We start from the raw sequence: 18,488 nt of genomic DNA on the forward strand, positions 1-18,488 counted from the left end.
TCATAAGTGAGGCTCACCCGACAACCTTGAGAATAATCAAACAAATTTTGGCAGCATATATACACCGAGCTATCAGGTCTTAGACTAAACCCTGCGAAATCTTCTTTTGTCCCAATAGCCATACCCACTGATCTGTCAAAACCAATAAGGCAGATACATTCCGCAACTCAGGCACAGCTTCCGATCATGTACATTGACCAAGTAGCACATCAATATAAATTGTACAGCCCCAAGACTGCTTCACCTCAAAATTAATTATCACTTGACATATCTTTCACAAAGTTCCCTAACAATGATCAATGGCACTCAAATCCAGTGTGAAAATACTTTCTCCAGCTCTATAGTGACCGACCCGGACTATTTTTGCGAATCTCCCTTGCTGGAACTCGAGTGGCAGGAAGATCACTTCTTTTCTACTACTCCCTCTCCGAAAGATAATCCTTCTTCATCAAATCATTTCCACAAGAAGTTGAATCATAATGCTTACGAGCGGGACCGTCGAAAGAAGCTCAATAGCTTGTATTCATCTCTCCGTATGCTATTACCTGAGTCTGAGAGAAGTGTAAGTACTCGACATCTTTTTTTCTTCTACAGAGATAGCTGACGATCAGTATTATTATACAAACAATACATGCAGTTATACATTTTACTTGAGAAAGCAAGCAAAGGGAAAAAGTGCTATATTAGAAGAGGACCTAGTTAGCTAGTAGTTCTTTAGCAATGAACTGTTGCACAAATGAATTCCCTAAAATAGATTGTGTAATTGCATGAAAAATGATCTTGTAGCATTGTACTGATTGTTTATCTTCAGTCTCGATCGAATAGTTTAATAATTGATTTCAGTTCGAAAATTAATAGAGCAAAACAGGAAGACCATAATTTCATTAATTGTTATAGTGCCAACAATTTAGAATTTCTCAATTATCACATAAATGTACTTACATTCTGAATGTTACTATTCTTTTATCCTTTTTAAACAAATCAGAAGAAGATGAGTATTCCGGTAACAGTCTCACGAGTGCTCAAGTACATACCGGAGCTTCAGAAACAGGTCGAGAAAATGACAAAAAAAAAAACAACAGCTGCTTATTAAAGGTTCTCAATGGCAAAAACACAACTCAACATCGTCGGATCATAGTATTGATTCTCTTGTTGTTAATGCCACCTGTCTCACTGACGAAGAGGTCATGGTGAATATTTGCATATTAAGCAAAAGAGCTAACAAAACATCTCTCATCAAGTTTTTAGACATTTTGGAAGGAGAAGGCCTTAAGCTAATCAACGCTTCAACGACATCAGCTCCTCTAGGAGAGAGAACATTTTACAACCTCCATTTTGAGGTATACAAATGATCCCGTCATAAATGTGTTTTTTCTCTCGCGAAAAGTGTCTACTTTAATTGTTGTTGTGATTCTTAATTATATGATCGAGTTATTTGACATTAATAATCTGTTGCAGTTAGCTAGTGTTTCTTCTGAATTCTGATATTTTGACATCAATAGAAGTTGCTTTTTTGGTTACTAGTTAGTACCCAGAAGGATCAAATTAATATATAAGCTGGAAAGTGAAAAAACAAAATGCTGCCTCAATTTTCTTTTTCTTCTTTTTTCTTTGCCTTGAGATGTCACAAATGTAGAATCATTAAATTGATTTTTCACAAAACAATTATATGTTAAGAAACAAGCTAGTAGTAATTCTTTAATCACCTTTTGGTGAACCTCTGGATCTTGGTTACATTTTCATTTGTAGAATATATATATTGTCATACTCGATATATCTTAATTTTCATTTTTTTTTATTATTTTTGTACAGATAGTGCAAGGGAAAGGCATGGAGGGGGAAGTATTATGTGAACACCTCACTAGAGCTGTTAGAGAGAGAGGAATAAAATGAATTGCTATTACTGGAACAACAGAAAAATATTTTTTGAGTGACTAAAAATATTTGGTCTCTTTTTCTACACCTTTTTCTCTAATGGGGGGTATTAAACCTTTTTTTTTTTTCAGATAAACATGCGTCATTGCTATGTCTAAACTTGACTTTAACAATAATTTAATGGTATTAATTGTGTTTTGTCTCAAGGACTTCTGACAAATTTTTATCAAGAATCAGGTTGCCTAAATAGTCTGATTTGTGTCAAAAGTCATGCATATAAATCTAGAACTTAATAAATTAATTTAAATGGTCTCTTAAATTTAAATAGTTCATATAAATTTTATGCACGGACCAAACAATTTAGATTCGATATTGAATAAAACTCCGCCTAAAGCCATTAGAACAAAAATTCCATCCTTATTGGATCCGTATCCTCCTAGATAGGTACCTTAGACGATTTCCCTCACTTTACGGTTTGAGATTAAATCTTAGTTGTTTTGGGATTCGGGATAGTACAGGAGGCAATATTATTAGACTTTCAGATTCGTGCCAAGTTTAAAAGAACGGTCAGGATTTATTAATTGTAAAAGATTCTCATTTGCAGTAATGGAGAGAATGAGAATTCATCCTTATTCATTACCGAGAGGTGAGAGCGGAGAGCAAGTTTGAAGGGCCCAAAAAATATTGAGCCTAGGTTAGATTTGTATGCCTAGAGATGTATGGGCTTTTTCAAATGATTCTGATTTTTTTTTTTTTTTTTCTGTGAATGGGGAATTGAGCTTTTGATCCTGAGCAAATTAAGTGTTCTGAAACACGAGTTTCACTCGTGCCAGCCGGTGGATGCCACGTGCATGCATCCATACAGAGAGGAGGAGAATTAAAATAGCCTCGTGTCACTAAGATAATGTATAATATCAATAGACCACTCATTCTAGATGTTGTTAACATTTTAAAATTGAGGGGCGGGAGGACATGTCTTGTCATTCAATGATTGATTTTTAAATCCCACCAAAATCGTAACGGTTAATATATGCAGAAGTGACTAATACGCCAAATAACAACATCAACATCTTGTGTTTGTAAGTTATATATTTATCTTTAAAGTTCAAACGACTAGTCTGATTTATTCAACATAATTTTCAGGGTAAGGCTAAGGTGCTATGGGTTGCATAGAGATCTATGGTGCTATAGCTTAATATTCGAGTTTTCAAAATTCAAACGGTTGATCCGAACCGTTCATCTTGTTCTCAATATTAATATGTGTTTGGAGACCAAATTTTACATTTTTTTGAAATTTTTTTATTATTTTTTTAGATAGGTAGAAAATCAAATATCTAAATAGTATTGCAGAATTTTTTAGATCAACTGATTTTTTACTTATCTAAAAAAATAATAATTTTTTTTCCAAAAAGTGTAAAATTGGGTCTCCAAACACATATTAATATGGAGAACAAGATGAACGGTTCGGATCGACCGTTTGGATTTTGAAAACTCGAATATTGAGCCGTAGCACTGTAGGTCGCTATGCAACCCATAGCATATATTAAAATGTAATTGAAGACTATTATATTTTTTATTTATTTTATTATTTTTTTAGATAGATAGAATATCATTGTTGTTTTATAGTCTAGAATCTTTTGAATCCATGAATTTTCTATCTATAAAAAATAGTTAAATTTTTTAAAAAGTATAAAATTTAGTCTATAAGTACATTTTAATATAGAGATCATGGTCATGAACAATTTAGATCGACAATTAGAACTTTGAAAACAAGTATATGACTTATAAGCATAAGATGTTGAAGTTCTTATATAAACAGTTGGACTCTGTATGTAGATATATATTTTGATAAAAAGATTTAACTAACAATTAAAATAATTGTAGTTAAAGACGCAACAAAATACAATAACATTTATACTAGTATAATCTTAAATTTATTAAAAAAATTAATATGAAAAATTAATTTTTTTTTTACAGTTTGTTATTGAATATGAATTGCATGCTTCAGGTGCATGTGAATCTCACTGCATAAGCTAGCATTTCCTGTCTAGTTTAAAAATATTAATTAATACTGATCATAATATATATAACTAACAAAAATTGTATGATAACTGATCATGAAGTTTCATTGCTAATTGCTAATGTTTTAAAATAAATAATTTAAAAGAAAAAAAAATGTATAAATTTTTTATCAATGCCTACTAAAACAATATGCGATGAATTTAACATGTTAATTAACATCGTAAAAAGAATTTGAGGTACTTCGTTAAAATGTGTTAAACGTGTGATGATAAATTTTTAAATACAGAAAAATCATAAATCGTGATATCTATATTTTAATATAAGAATAAAGAGTTAAATTTATGATAGGAGTTGATTTGGAAAAATTTGATTTATAATTTCATTTATAGTGAACAAATAAAAAAAAAATAGTTGTCATCTTAATATATTAAAATTATAATCTTACCAGTGGTTTTTTTTTTTTTTTCCAAAATTTCAAATCTACCATCCATGCAGATTGAATCTGCGCATAACTCAGAAGATTTTTTTTTTTTTTTTTTGGAAAACAGTTAATTCTAGGGCAGAAACAACGCAGAGTTTAAACATCGGCATGAGATTCATATTTTTCAATTAAACATCGAGTGCACTATTGTCGAGATTAACCAGAGTATAAAACATTAGCGCGTCATGGATGTTTTTGTAATGAAATATCGATGCATTGTTTCCAAATTTTAAACAACCATAACTTTTGGTGAGAAACTCTGATTTGAGTGTTTGACCTCAATTGGAAAAACCCACGAAGAGATGGAGGCCATTGTATTCGGGTGAATGGCCATGAGACGTCGAAAAAAAATTTGTTTAGGACCTAAAAACTTCATTTAAAGTTTCTGATCATCAATAATTATATATTTTTCTTTTATTTCAACCAGAAATGGCTCTTTAATTATTTAGCATGATATTTAATTTGCATTAACCAACCTTTTAAAATTAAGTACTAATTTTTGAAGATTTTTTTTCTATTTGTTTTTGTCATTTTAGCAATACCATGGACTTAGAATTAACTACTAAAAAAATGTTTCCATGCAGATTGGATATGTGCAGAACCATTTATGAAAAGAAATTAAAGGCTCTAAATTTTTTTTTTAATAAAGGTTGGAGGTCAAATAACTTAACTATTTAATATTTACAAAGAATTGTCTTTTTCGGATTTTGAAACTGCACCTCTTGCTTTTCTTGTCATGATTTTCTTAGGATTGGACCAAAATGCCACTAGTGCAGTTCAGGTCAGATGATCTACTGAATGACAATTCTTATAAAAAGCTCAAACTGCTACTAGACATGCAAGTACCACAGAAGGAGCAGTATTGGATATATATGTCTAGATAGTTTGAAGAAAAGTGCTACTAATGATATACATGTTTTATTCGGGCATGCATATCCTTCAAATTCTGAACAAGTACACTGGGGTGGTTCATTCTGTAATTGAAGTTTTGGCACCAACTGTCCATGTATAGAACATACATGACCTGTGAATGGCATTACATCAATCAGTAACAAGCTTGCATCAATTATTTTTGGTCTTTATCTTTTATTCATAAATTTGATTCCAATGACATGCTGCAAATTAACTCAGAGACGTCTTATATATGAATCCTACACAAAATCATAACGATCTTCAATTGAAAAGAAAACCTTCAATTTTTAACAGTAATTAAATCATACGAATAAATTCCCAGTCCAATATATGCTGAAACCTCATTCTAGAGGTCAAGACAACACTGTATTAATCGCACCAAAAAACCTCCTCAAATCAAAGACAATGTCAATCTGGCCTTGTCTGGGCTGTTCCCGTGGTATTCAGACACGATATACCAACGATGCTCTGACCACCTGACCAAGTCTCACAACCTTTTTTGTTTTCAATCCGCGGGTTTTTATTTCAAAACCTGGAACTTGTAACAATTCTCTCATCTATGAATAAAGCAAATAAGGATTAGATCCTTATTTTTCACAAACACAGATTGTCCGTATCCAAACTCAAAGATTGGATTATTTTTGGGGATTCGAATTCACAAAAAACTGCCCCATTATTTAATTACTGAGAAATGAGAGCAAAGAGCAAATTTGATGGGCCTAAAAGTAAATATGAGGCCAAGTTAGATTTATAGGTCTAAAGATGTATGACTTTCTCGAAGTAATTCTGAATTTTATATTTCTCGGCAAGTGTGAACGCGGCATTGAGGATTTGATCCTGAGCAAAGAGTTCGGACACACGAGGGAACCTCGTGCCAGCCGGGGAATACCACGTGCTTGTAGCCTTGCCCAATAGAGGAGAACTGATACAGTGATACAGCCACGTCTCACTGTCTCAGTATAAGATATTGTATAATATCAATGGACTGCCCAATTAGGAACTTGTTGACGTTTTAAAAATTAAAATTGAGAGAGCCGGAGAACATATCTTGTCATTGTCAATGCTTCATTTTCCTTTTTTTTTTTTTTTTTTTTTTTTTTTAAGGTTGCGGCCTTGGGGGGCTCAATGCCCGTCAACAACTATAGACCCAAAAATATCAATATCTCTATATATATTTTTGCATAATTTGTAAATGGCATACAAAAATTAGGTCCTGTTCGACAGTAAAAAGAAAATTACTGTTTACATGGAAAAAAATTTAGTTAAACTGATTTTTTTTTTCTACATGAACAGTAAAATTTAATTTAAAATTTTTGATTCCTATTTCCATTCCTATTACTTATTAGGCTGCCAAACAGAGCCTTAGAGTGTTGAACTTGGATGTTTTTAAGTTCACAAAGTTCGTTGTGTACTACAAAATCTATTTATAATGGAAATCAAACAATAAATTTAAATTGTTAAATACAATATATTTTTAAGTAATGTGTTAATTAGGACTAGCGTATACATGCAAGTTTTGGCAACTTTTGATTTTCCCTATCGCTCTTTTGCTGGGATGGGAAATAAGGCTATTCGCTTGGCCATCTAGGATTTGACACAGCTGCCTCACCCCAACCTCCCTCCCTCTCTCTCTATTCAATTTCACCACTCTTTGTAATTTTTATTCTTGACACAATATCTTTCCTCTCTCTCGGTTCTACTTTTTGAGTAGAGAGGAGAATAAGAGAGAGGGGAGGAACCGAAGCCGATCGAAGTCGGGAGTGTGGTATCGTCGGAGCTCGGAGGGTAGATTTCATATCTCCATAAGAACGCAACGTTGAGTAGATTCGTTTGTTGTTGGAGCTAGCGCAGCGGTGGACGTTGAAGAAGCGGATCCAGTTGTGGAGTGAGATAGCGTTATGGTAATCAACATCTCGATTGGAGCGCGATGGTGATGAGTAGATCTGGTCGTTGTCGGAGCGTGGCGACGGTCGAAGAAGCGGATCTGGTCGTGAAGCAAGATGGCGATTAAAGTATTATAGTGATCAACATCTCGATTGAAGCGTAATAGTAAGTATATCCGGTTGCCGTCAGAGCACAACGGCGGTAGAAGAAGCGGATCTGACCGTGGAGTGAGGATTAGAATACTATATTATATTTTATGAGAATAAAATAATAAATTTAGGAATTACGGTAATTTGACCTGTTGTAAATACGTTTTTGATCAATGAAATTATTAGTTGATATTTAAAGCCACTAACCTTCAAATAAAAAGTATGTGTTAATTAAGATATAAATTTATATATTTTTGAATTAATTTAGTATAAAGTTCAGCAGTAAAAAAAATGAAAACTAAATGCATTTAAATTAACTTATAATTTTTTTTCGACTTGATATTAACTAAATTAAGTCAAAATTTTATAAATTTGACATGTAAACACGTCACTCGTGAAGTATATCAATTTTAATGGTTTGAATTTGTTGTTTGAAATAATTTTGATTGGTTTTGAAGTTAAACTCACGAAAGGACTCGTGAGCTTAAGAGTGACCTAGTTCTATAGTAAAATATATATGGGCTATAATATGCTGATTATATATGTGGATATATATTTTGAAAAATGGATCTTACAAATTAAATAGGTTTTTTTTAAAATAATTATAGTGAAAAACAAAACAAATATAATAACATATTAGTATAATCTTAAATTAATTAAGTAAATCATATCATCAGTTGTTTACTTGTATTATTGTATATGTCAAACAAAATGAAAATTTTAAGAATGTACAGTTTGTTATTGAATATGAGTTGCATGCTTCATGTGCATGAATGTGAATCTCACTGCATAAGCATCAATTACGGTCTCGTTTTAAAATACTGATCATAATAAAGCTAACAAAAATTGTATGATATACCTGAAGTTTCATTGCTAATGTAATAAATAATAATTTCAAAAAAAAATTGTATGAAAATTTTACCAATGGCTATAATTAAAACAATACGCAATGAAAATTTCACGGGTTAACATCGTAAAAAGAATTTGATATACTTTGTTAAAAAAATGTGTTCAAAAGTGTGAGGATAAATTTTTAAATACAAAAAAAAAATCACAAATGGTGATATGTACATATTTTATTTTTAGGCCAAAAGAGACCATATTTCAAAAATCATAAAAATAGTTAAAAAAAAAAATGATATTCTACAAGTTTATTATAAAATTAATTTATTGAGTTACTTAGGTCGATATTTTGAGCATGAAAAATTAAAATTTGACTCGTAAGCACTTTGGCCGAAGTGCATGCTTACAAAAAGCATATTAGCCGGACTATATATATAGTCCGTCTAATATGCTTACAGGTCAAACTTAGAAAAATTACATTCGAAACGTCGAGTTAAGTAGCTCGGTAAATTAGTTCTATATAAAAATTGTAGAACATCAATTTTTACTATTTTTGTAATTTTTGTAATTTTTTTTACTATTTTTATGATTTTTGTAATAAGATGACCTTTTATGATACACCAACAATGTATCAATTTTTATGATTTTTTCTAACACTTAACTTGATACTAAAGGCCAAATCACTATTTGTGCAGCATTTCCTCACAGAATGTTAAATTATTTAAATTCACTGATTCTGCAACTCTAATTATTTTTAATATCTAAATGAATGTAATAGTTATCCTCTCAGATAATACAATTGGCCTAGTTGCATTTCAGTATAAATTGTACAGCCCCAAGACGTTTCTCCTCAAAATTAATTATCACTTTGCATATTATCTTTCACAAAGTTCCCTCACAATGATCAATGACACCCAAATCCAATGTGAGAATACTTTCTCGAGCTCCGTATCAATCGACGCGAACTATTTTTGTGAATCTCTCTTATTACCGGAACTTAAGTGGCAGGACGAATACCTCCTTTCGACTCCCTCTCCTAAAGAAGATCCTTCTTCATCAAATCATTTCCACAAGAAGGTGAATCATAATGCTTACGAACGGGACCGGCGAAAGAAGCTCAATAGGTTGTATTTGTCTCTCCGTATGCTACTACCCGAGGCTGAGAGAAGTGTAAGTATTAGAAATATTTTCTTTCTTTATTTCTAAAAACATAGCTACCGATCGATATTATATATTATACGAACAAGACAGTTATACTTTTTACTTGAAAAAAAAAACAAGAGAAGGGACTTAGAAGATAAGTGCTTGTAGAAGAGGACCTAGCTAAACAGCTAGTAGTTCAGCAATTAATGAGTCGTTCCACAAATGAACTTCCCTAAAATAGATCGTGTAATTGCATGAAATTGATCTCGTAGCATTGTACTGATTGTTTATCTCCGGTCTTGAATAGTTTAATTTGATTTCAGTTTGAAAATTAATAGAGCAAAACAGGAAGAGACCTGAATTTCATTAATTCTTATAGTGCCAACAATTTACAATTTCTCAATTATCGCCTAAATGTACTTGTATTCTGAAAGTTACTATTCTTTTATTATCCTTTTTGTACAATTCAGAAGAAGATGGGTATTCCGGTAACAGTCTCACGAGTGCTCAAGTACATACCGGAGCTTCAGAAACAGGTCGAGAAAATGACAAAAAAGAAACAACAGCTGCTTATAAAAGGTTCTCAATGGAAAAAACACAACTCAACATCGAAGGATCATAGTATCGATTCTCTTGTTGTTAATGCTACCTGTCTCACTGACAAAGAGGTCATGGTGAATATTTGCATATTAAGCAAAAGATCCAACAAAACTTCCCACATCAAGTATTTAGAGATTTTGGAAGGAGAAGGCCTTAAGCTAATCAACGCTTCAACAACATCGGCTCCTCTTGGAGAGAGAAAATTTTACAACCTCCATTTTGAGGTATACACATGATCATATTCATTGTCAGTAGTTATTTGTTTTCTGAATAGCTTTTTCCAGCTTACTCAGCTGACAAACCATTAGCTAGCTAGTGTCATTTGTTTCATGATGAAAGGTTTTCTAATATAATTGAGTTATTTGACATTCATAATCTGTTTCAGTTAGCTAGAGTTTTTCTGCTGATATTTTAGCATGAATAGAAATTTGCTTTTGGTCAGTAACCAGAAGAATGAAAAATAATTAAGCTTGAAAATTTAAAAGTATGCTGCCCCAATTTTCAATTTTCTTCTTTTTCTTTGCCTTGAGATGTCGAAAAATGTAGAATCTTTAAATTAGTTTTTCACAAAACAATTATATATCAAGAAACAAGCTAGTAGTTCTTCAATCACCCTTGGGTGATGAAGTGCTGTATCTTGAACAAATCTTCATTTGTAGAATATATATTGAATTGCCATAAGTTATATATCTTAATTTTCATGTTTATTTTTATTATTTTTGTACAGATAGTGCAAGGAAAAGGAATGGAGGGGGAAGTCTTATGTGAACACCTCACTAGAGTTGTTAGAGAGAGAGGAATAATATCATTATAAAAAATATTGTCTCTTTTCTTTACCTTCTCCAATGAATGATATTAAACCCTTTCAATACCTCTTTTTATTTAATGGTATTAATTGATGAGTTCTGTCGAAAGGACTTTAACAAATTTTATCAAGAATCAGGCCTAAACCGTGCAAAATATTTGTTTCAAAATTCATGCAAACAAATTTAGAACTTAATAAATCTAAATGGCTTCATAAATCTAAACTGTTTATACAAATTTTCACACGGATCAAACAGTTCAGATTATTCGGCAATGAATAAATATATGTCGAAAGCCATTTGAACAAAAAGCCCATCATTAACTACGTTATTATTACTTATCCCTGAAACAGTTGAAATTTATATGTTTTAGCAATTTATTTCTAGGATATATGCAATGTTGTAACAATGCACGCTTTTCTGTTTAATCCAAGTACCATGCCTACGGGTTTTTCTAAAAAAAAAAAAGAAAACAAAAAGAAAACCCAGAAAATCGTAACTGTACATGAACATATGTATGTGTTATAATATGCGGGTAATATATCTATATAGATTGACTAATATGCTTTCGGTAGTACTTCAGCCGAAGTGCTACCGATTCAAATTTTAAAAAACCGAATTTGAAACTTCGAACTAAGTAGCTCATTAAATTAATTATATATTGAACTTGTAGGATACCAATTTTTATTATTTTTGAAATTAGAAGGAGAGTATTAATTTTATCAATGCATCACTCGTGAAGTTTTTGATGTATTAATTAGAAGGTTTCAATGCTAATGTATTAAAAATTGTCTTATGACAGAGCTAACAAAAACTGTATTATAACTAGCTGGAGAGTTTCAATGCTATGTATTAAAAAAAATAATTCAAAAACAAAAAGAAAAAGGTATCAAAATTTTATCAATGGCTATTGCTATTAAAACAATATGCATGAATTTCACGGGTTAACATCATAAAAAGAATTGGATGTAATTCGTTAAAAGTATGCTTAAACGTGTGATGATAAATTTTTAAATACTGAAAATTATACACTACTACAAAAACGTTAATCATACACGGATACAATAAATTTTTAACAAAAGATTGTGTAAAAGAAGGAGGTGCGTGCAATGTACCATACACATACTGTCCACAAGAACATAACTATGTACGTACGCACGATTTTACCACTTCGTACATGGTTTAAACAAAAAAAAAACCATGTATGATTATGCCAATCTCCAAACATGGCTTTCTAAAAAAAAAAAAATGTACGTTGCATTCGCACCCTCTCAACTGATATATTTAAAATTTGTATGTATGTATCAATTTGTATTAATTTGTGTATTGAGTTTATTGACATTCTTAAGTAATAATGTTATTAGATTAGATAACATACAACATACTAGCAACATAAACAAGCAACATAAATAAAATTAAGTATATAACATACATAAGAATCTATCCAAAAACAAACAATTACCTAAAACGTAAATTAAACAGGCTAACATAATTTTCCTTGATTTTGTGCGTATTGAAAATAAAAGTGACAATTGCAAATGGTTGTTATAAGATAGTTTTAAATAAATTATGAAAATATTTAATATTCTACTTCGAAGGTAATTAAATTTAATAAAAGATATAAATACATAAATTATACAGGGCTTTACTCTGTGAACCGTGTATGATTACCATTCATACATGTTTTTTTTTTTTTGTATGAACTGTGTCTGTGTATAAAACCTATTAGGTTTTTTTTTGTGACTATTTGACTGCCCCTGTAATCACCTCTCTGACTACCCTTCTGAATTATATATCGGTTTTATTAAGAACCGTGTTTGATTGGTGTATATTTTTTGAAATATGAGTGGGAGATCAAGTCACAAAATACATTTCAAACACTTATAGTATTAATATAGAAATTCTTTTCACTTTATAAGTTTCGAACTCATGACTTTCCATATAGAAGTCATGTGCCTTTGTCACTAGACCAAATATAAGTTCTTGATTAGTATATATTATATATGGTATTTTTTTTTGTCTAAAATATTGTATGAAAAATCCTTATGATTTTCTATTTTTGCACGCCTCTTCGATATCTGCCATATCTTTAATTCTCACCTCTTTTATATCTAATCAAATTATGACTCTTTTCGAATGTGTATCCTCTGCATTAACTCAAAAAAGAATCTTTTGAGTTAATGAATCTTAATCGTCTGATTTGAAACAGAGCCAATCTAATTACTGCTTATGATATAGGGGCCCTTTAATATTAGTGCGGATCTAGTCTGCACAAATCTTAAAACATATCAAATGGTCATAATTCATTAACTCAAAAGATTCCATTTTGAGTTAACGCAGAGGATACAAATTCCTCTCTTCTCTGTCTCCTTCCCTTTTATTTCTCTCATCTCTTCTCACTTCACTCTCTCTCTTAGGGCGTGCTCTAGACAAAGGGAGGCGAAGGAAGGGGAAGATAAAATCACTGTGGAAGGGAGACGAAGGAAGGGGAAGAAAAAATCACTGTAGAAGGGAGACGCTCATCCCAGATCGAATCTGTACGACGGTTTCCCCTGCTCCAGAAGAGAAGAACCAGAGAGGGAGCGGAGGTGAAAAGGTACTGTTCAGAGGGGAGAGCGTAACTGCATAGCGTTGATTTTTGACGAATTTTGTCACCTCCGGTTTGAGATGTAAAATCACTGTTTGAAAAGTAGCGTCCCCTCTGAACTCTTCTTTTCTTTCCCTTTAATGAGAGAGTTGCCCTCCGTTTGTGGAGCACACCCTTAGAGTTTTGGCGCCACTATCTATCACCTTTTTTTTTTTTTGTTTTTTCTCTAGAGTGTCGAAATTGTTTTAGAGTTTCCCATCCCACTTTATGTCTCACTCGAATCTATTTTTAAAAACCTGGTTAGAGTTTTCATGAATTCATATTGCTTACTGTTGCGTGGACTCAGAGGCCGACCCTGATGCGAAGTAGGAAGCTACTTCTCGTCACCCGCCTTGGTACCGTGTGACCTTTGCCAAGCCGAAATTAGAAGCAAGTTCTGGTACGTACTTTTTAATTTTAACTTATTTATCTAGCTAGTATGCCTTGTCAGAGTATAGGAGCCGAGCTCCTTGATTGAATTGCTTGTTTTTTATTACTCGGGCTCGAATCTAATTTATTTGTATGCAGGAATCTATTGAGTTTGACATGTGTTAATTACCCAAATTTGGGTTAGGATGGAATAGAAAAAAAAAAAAATTGTATGAAAATGAGTATATATATTGGCGCACTACCTTGAATTGACAGGACCTGAATGCAACTTTGGATTACATGCATAAAATTGGCTTTGTCCAATGTTTTGCTAGTTATAAATGTTTGTTGCATGATCTAAATTTACTTTGTAAATTTGGGTTGTGTTTTGTTGGGGCCATGCTGATGATGTATAATTGGGTGCTGAAACCACAGTAGGGTTTATTAGTCATTGGGCACTAATTAGTTAATTTGTAGTATGTAATAACTTCTTAATAATATGTGTAAATTATATGTGTAAATTATGACAAGAAATATGGGCATATATATAGTTCCTTTTACACATATTTCTTGTCATAATTTACACATATAATTTACACATATTATTAAGAAGTTATTACATACTACAAATTAACTAATTAGTACTCAAAAGACTAGCATTTTTCGCGAGGGTAAAAATCATTTTTATTGGCGAAAAATGGTCATATAGTTAATTATATGGGTACAAAAGACTAGCACTTTTTGCGAGGGTAAAAATTAAATTACTTTTCGCGACGGAGTATTGTCATAAACGTGATTTTTCTATTTGCGACGGAATATCGTCATAAATGCGTTTTTTCTCTTGCGAAAAATGCCTACTTTGTTGTTGTGGTAGTGTGGTGTCAATGGCAATTTAATTTTATCATCCCAGCTGAAAGCAGAATCTGACACATGCACTGGGTACAAATAGGACTGGCAAAAAAGCTCGTAACTCGTGGATTGCTCGTGACTCACCTCTAGCTCATTCGATAGTGGACCGAGTTGTTAAAGAGCCAGCTCGGCCCAGGCTCGGGCCGAAATAATCAAGCTGAGCTAGACGTCAACTCGGCACATAACGAGCTATACTGTATAGCCCCGCTCCCGTATAAATTTTATGTGGATTTATAATATTTAGTTGTGAATTGGCTTGGCTGTTGGTATATATTAGTTGTGTGAATTTATGTATGAATTCTATCATATTTTATGGCTTGGATTATTTAAATAATCAATGAGCTTTCTTATTTTATATTTTTGAATTTGTATAATAGCAGCCCAATAAAGTCCAGCTCGCCAGCTCGTTAGCTCGCAAGCTAGCTCGGGCTGGCTTGTCACAAGTTCAAGCTGGGCTTTTGGCTCAGGTGACCTAGGTCTAGCTCGCTCGATCTAGGCTCAGGCCAGAATTAACAAGCTGAGCTAAGGCCCGGCTCAGCCCGAACCAGCTCGTTGACAGCCCTAGGTACAAAACACAAATGTAAGGTTCTATTTTCTTTAGGTTTTATATTGTTAGGTTCTTGTAATCAATTTTTTTGAATTTTCTTGTGGGGAATGGTTTTGGGATTTCATTTTTCCTTTTCTTTTTACCTTTGTTAATTTAATTTTTTTACAGCATATTTTATTTGTAGGATGATTGGTTTGTTATTTTAAGATAACTATATATGGATCAAGAATTGTTGTTAGCTTCATAAATGTGTAAGGCGAATAGAACGTCCATATGGTGTGATTTAATCTCTTTACATGAAAGAGATTATACATCAACTCAGTCCAAGTAAAATAATCGGGTCAAACACTCTATGGATGTTCTATTGGTCTGCCACATTTCTAAAGTTAATGTGCATTCTTGATTAATGGTTGTCTTGAAATGACAAACTGACCACTCAAAGATAAAACATGTAATAAAAATTAAAACATGTTATAATATTTGTTGAATATGTAATTGTTGTAATATTTGTTGAATTATGGATGTATATGTATATTGAATGTTGAATATTTAATATTTAATATTTTTTTCTGTATGATGTAAATGTTCAATATTTCTTAAATTATGGATGTGTAATATTTGTATGTTTAATAGCCAGTAATTATGGGTGCTATTCCATTATTAATTGTATAAAAAAAACACAGTTCTAAAAAAAACCGTATACAAATTAAAGAGTAAAAATACATTGTTTATATAAATCAACTGTGTATGATTCTCTCAAAATATACACAGTTTTTATGATGAAACCGTGTATATAACCCTTGTTATTATACACAGTTATCTTGACCATGTAAATCTCCTGTTTTAGCACAGGACCGTGTGTCATTAGCAATTTCAACCACGTATAGTTGTTTTTGATGTAGTATAGTACTGATAAATCGTGATTTGTATATAGTTTAATATAAGAATAAAAAGTTAAATTTGTGATCATTTTCTAATTTAAGGAGCTTTGATGATAGGAGTTGATTTGCAAATTTTCATTTAAAATGAACAAAATATGTCTATATTAACGAGTACACGAAAGTCTTATACATTTCCTCAATACTAGTGAATTTGAGATGCATAACGGCAATCAAACAATATTATATATTCCAATAACAGACTTACAAGAGTCCAATGAATGCATACAGTTTTTCCCCACAAAATGGATCATGTAACTAATTAATTTGTTTATTGTACAGATAATTCACTATTGATCAAAGATATTTCCTCACACAATATTAAATTATTTAAATTCACTGATTACGCAACTCTAATTATTTTTTTATTTCTTAAGGAATATTAATTGTTGTAGTTATCTTCACAGATAAAACAATTGGCCAAGTTGCACTTCAATATAAATAATACAGCCCCAAGACTTCTACTCGAAATTAATTATCACTTTGCATATTATCTTTCACAAAGTTCCCTCACAATGATCCATGGCACCCAAATCCAGTGTGAGAATACTTTCTCAAGCTCCACATCGATCGAGCCAGACTATTTTTGCGAATCTCTCTTGCCGGAACTCGAGTGGCAGGAAGATTACTTCCTTTCTACTACTCCCTCTCCTAAAGATAATCCCTCTTCATCAAATCATTTCCACAAGAAGTTGAATCATAATGCTTACGAACGGGACCGGCGAAAGAAGCTCAATAGCTTGTATTTGTCTCTCCGCATGCTACTACCTGAGTCTGAGAGAAGTGTAAGCACTAGAAATATATTCTTTCTTTATTTCTATAGACATGGGCTAACGATCGATATTATAATACAATTATAATTTTTACTTGAACTTCCCTAAAATAGTACCTAGCCAGTAGTTTAGCAATTGAACTTCCCTAAAATAGATTGTGTAATTGCTTAAAAATTGATATCCTAGCATTGTATTGATTGTTTCTCTCCGGTACTGAATAGTTTAGCAATTGAACTTCCCTAAAATAGATTGTGTAATTGCTTAAAAATTGATATATATCCTAGCATTGTATTGATTGTTTCTCTCCGGTACTGAATAGTTTAATTTCTTTTCAGCGGAGAAAACCAGAATTTCATTTATTGTTATATAGTGCCAACTTTAGAATTTCTCAATTATCACCTAAATGTACTTACATTCTTAAAGATACTCTTCTTTTGTCCTTTTTAAACAATTCAGAAGAAGATGAGTATTCCAGTAACCGTCTCACGAGTGCTCAAGTACATACCAGAGCTTCAGAAACATGTCGAGAAAATGACAAAAAAGAAACAGCAGCTACTTGTAAAAGGTTCTCAACGGCAAAACGACAACTCAACATCAAAGGATCGTTGTATCGACTCTCTTGTAGTTACTGCTACCTGTCTCACTGACAAAGAGGTCATGGTGAATATTTGCATATTAAGCAAAAGAGCTGACAAAACTTCTCTCATCAAGTATTTAGAGATTTTGGAAGGAGAAGGCCTTAAGCTAATCAACGCTTCAACGACATCGGCTCCTCTTAGAGAGAGAACTTTTTACAATCTCCATTTTGAGGTATGTATATGATCCTATTCATTATCAGTACTTATATTATTTGATCTCTAAATTCCTATTTTCTTATACTCAGCTGACAAACCATTAGTTAGTGTCATTTGTTCATGATGAAATATAGGATTTTCTAATTTAATTGAGTTATTTCTTATTTGACTTTCATAGAGATCTGTTGCAGCTAGCTAGCTAGTGTTTGTGTTGATATATTAGCATGAACAGAAATTTGTTTTTTGCTTTAGTACCCAGAAGGATCAAATTAATTAATTAACTGGAAAGTGGAAAAAATATGCTGTCTCAATTTTCTTCTTCTTCTTCTTCATATATATATATATATTTTGGCACTGAGATGTCTACAAATGTAGTATCTTTAATTTGATAAGTTACAAAATAATTATATATATCTTAAGAAACAAGCTAGTCGTTATTAATTTAATAACCTTTTGGTGAACCTCTGGATTTTGATTACATTTTCATTTGTAAAATATGGAATTGACATGCGCTATATATCTTAATTTTTATTTTGTTTATATGTTTGTACAGGTATTGCAAGGGAACGACATGGAGGGGGAAGTCTTCTGTGAATACCTCACTAGAGCTGTTAGAGAGAGAGGAATAATATGATTTGCTATTACTCAAACAATAGAAAGTTATTTCTTCAGTGACCACCAAAATATTTGGTCTCTTTGGTATATACCTTACCTAATGTAGGATACTATTTTTTTTTTTTTTTTGGTGTGTGTTTTTTTGGTTTGGGAGGGGGGGGGGGGGGGGGGGGGGGGGGGGGGGGGATGCAACTACTTACAAAGA

At 32.0% G+C, this 18,488-nt stretch overlaps 3 protein-coding genes across 4 annotated transcripts; all 3 read left to right on the forward strand.

Annotated features, from left to right (window-relative positions):
• Window positions 1-292: 292 nt before the first annotated feature.
• LOC144573096 (protein IRON-RELATED TRANSCRIPTION FACTOR 2-like) lies at window positions 293-1,935 on the forward strand. Its single transcript, XM_078322784.1, is given in 4 exon segments — window positions 293-562; window positions 986-1,095; window positions 1,139-1,340; window positions 1,813-1,935. Coding segments are annotated over 4 exon segments (663 nt in total). The 3' UTR covers window positions 1,894-1,935.
• Window positions 1,936-8,962: 7,027 nt separating this feature from the next.
• On the forward strand, window positions 8,963-10,769 carry LOC144573367 (protein IRON-RELATED TRANSCRIPTION FACTOR 2-like). 2 transcript variants are annotated; one of them, XM_078323141.1, is made up of 4 exons: window positions 8,963-9,336; window positions 9,780-9,888; window positions 10,042-10,133; window positions 10,637-10,769. In XM_078323141.1, the coding sequence occupies exons 1-4, from the start codon at window positions 9,067-9,069 to the stop codon at window positions 10,721-10,723; spliced, it is 558 nt and encodes a 185-aa protein (XP_078179267.1). In that variant the 5' UTR covers window positions 8,963-9,066; the 3' UTR covers window positions 10,724-10,769. The 2 variants fall into 2 exon arrangements, with proteins under 2 accessions (XP_078179267.1, XP_078179266.1); XM_078323140.1 differs by having other exon boundaries at window positions 9,780-10,133.
• Window positions 10,770-16,560: 5,791 nt separating this feature from the next.
• LOC144573460 (protein IRON-RELATED TRANSCRIPTION FACTOR 2-like) lies at window positions 16,561-18,361 on the forward strand. The gene is made up of 3 exons (XM_078323242.1): window positions 16,561-16,886; window positions 17,331-17,684; window positions 18,222-18,361. Exons 1-3 carry the CDS (start codon window positions 16,617-16,619, stop codon window positions 18,300-18,302), a joined length of 705 nt encoding a protein of 234 aa, XP_078179368.1. The 5' UTR covers window positions 16,561-16,616; the 3' UTR covers window positions 18,303-18,361.
• The last annotated feature ends 127 nt before the right edge of the window (window positions 18,362-18,488 follow it).

This window comes from Carex rostrata, chromosome 21 (genome assembly GCF_964058835.1).
Source record: "Carex rostrata chromosome 21, lpCarRost1.2, whole genome shotgun sequence".
NCBI classification, from domain to species: Eukaryota; Viridiplantae; Streptophyta; class Magnoliopsida; order Poales; family Cyperaceae; genus Carex; species Carex rostrata.

Bases quoted from the DNA above. Each gene is read 5' to 3' on its own strand.
- LOC144573367 (XM_078323140.1), top strand. From the start codon at position 9,067: ATGATCAATGACACCCAAATCCAATGTGAGAATACTTTCTCGAGCTCC. The intron at 9,337-9,779 runs GTAAGTATTAGA...TGTACAATTCAG, and splicing joins TACCCGAGGCTGAGAGAAGT to AAGAAGATGGGTATTCCGGT. The intron at 10,134-10,636 runs GTATACACATGA...ATTTTTGTACAG, and splicing joins TTTACAACCTCCATTTTGAG to ATAGTGCAAGGAAAAGGAAT.
- LOC144573460 (XM_078323242.1), top strand. From the start codon at position 16,617: ATGATCCATGGCACCCAAATCCAGTGTGAGAATACTTTCTCAAGCTCC. The intron at 16,887-17,330 runs GTAAGCACTAGA...TAAACAATTCAG, and splicing joins TACCTGAGTCTGAGAGAAGT to AAGAAGATGAGTATTCCAGT. The intron at 17,685-18,221 runs GTATGTATATGA...ATGTTTGTACAG, and splicing joins TTTACAATCTCCATTTTGAG to GTATTGCAAGGGAACGACAT.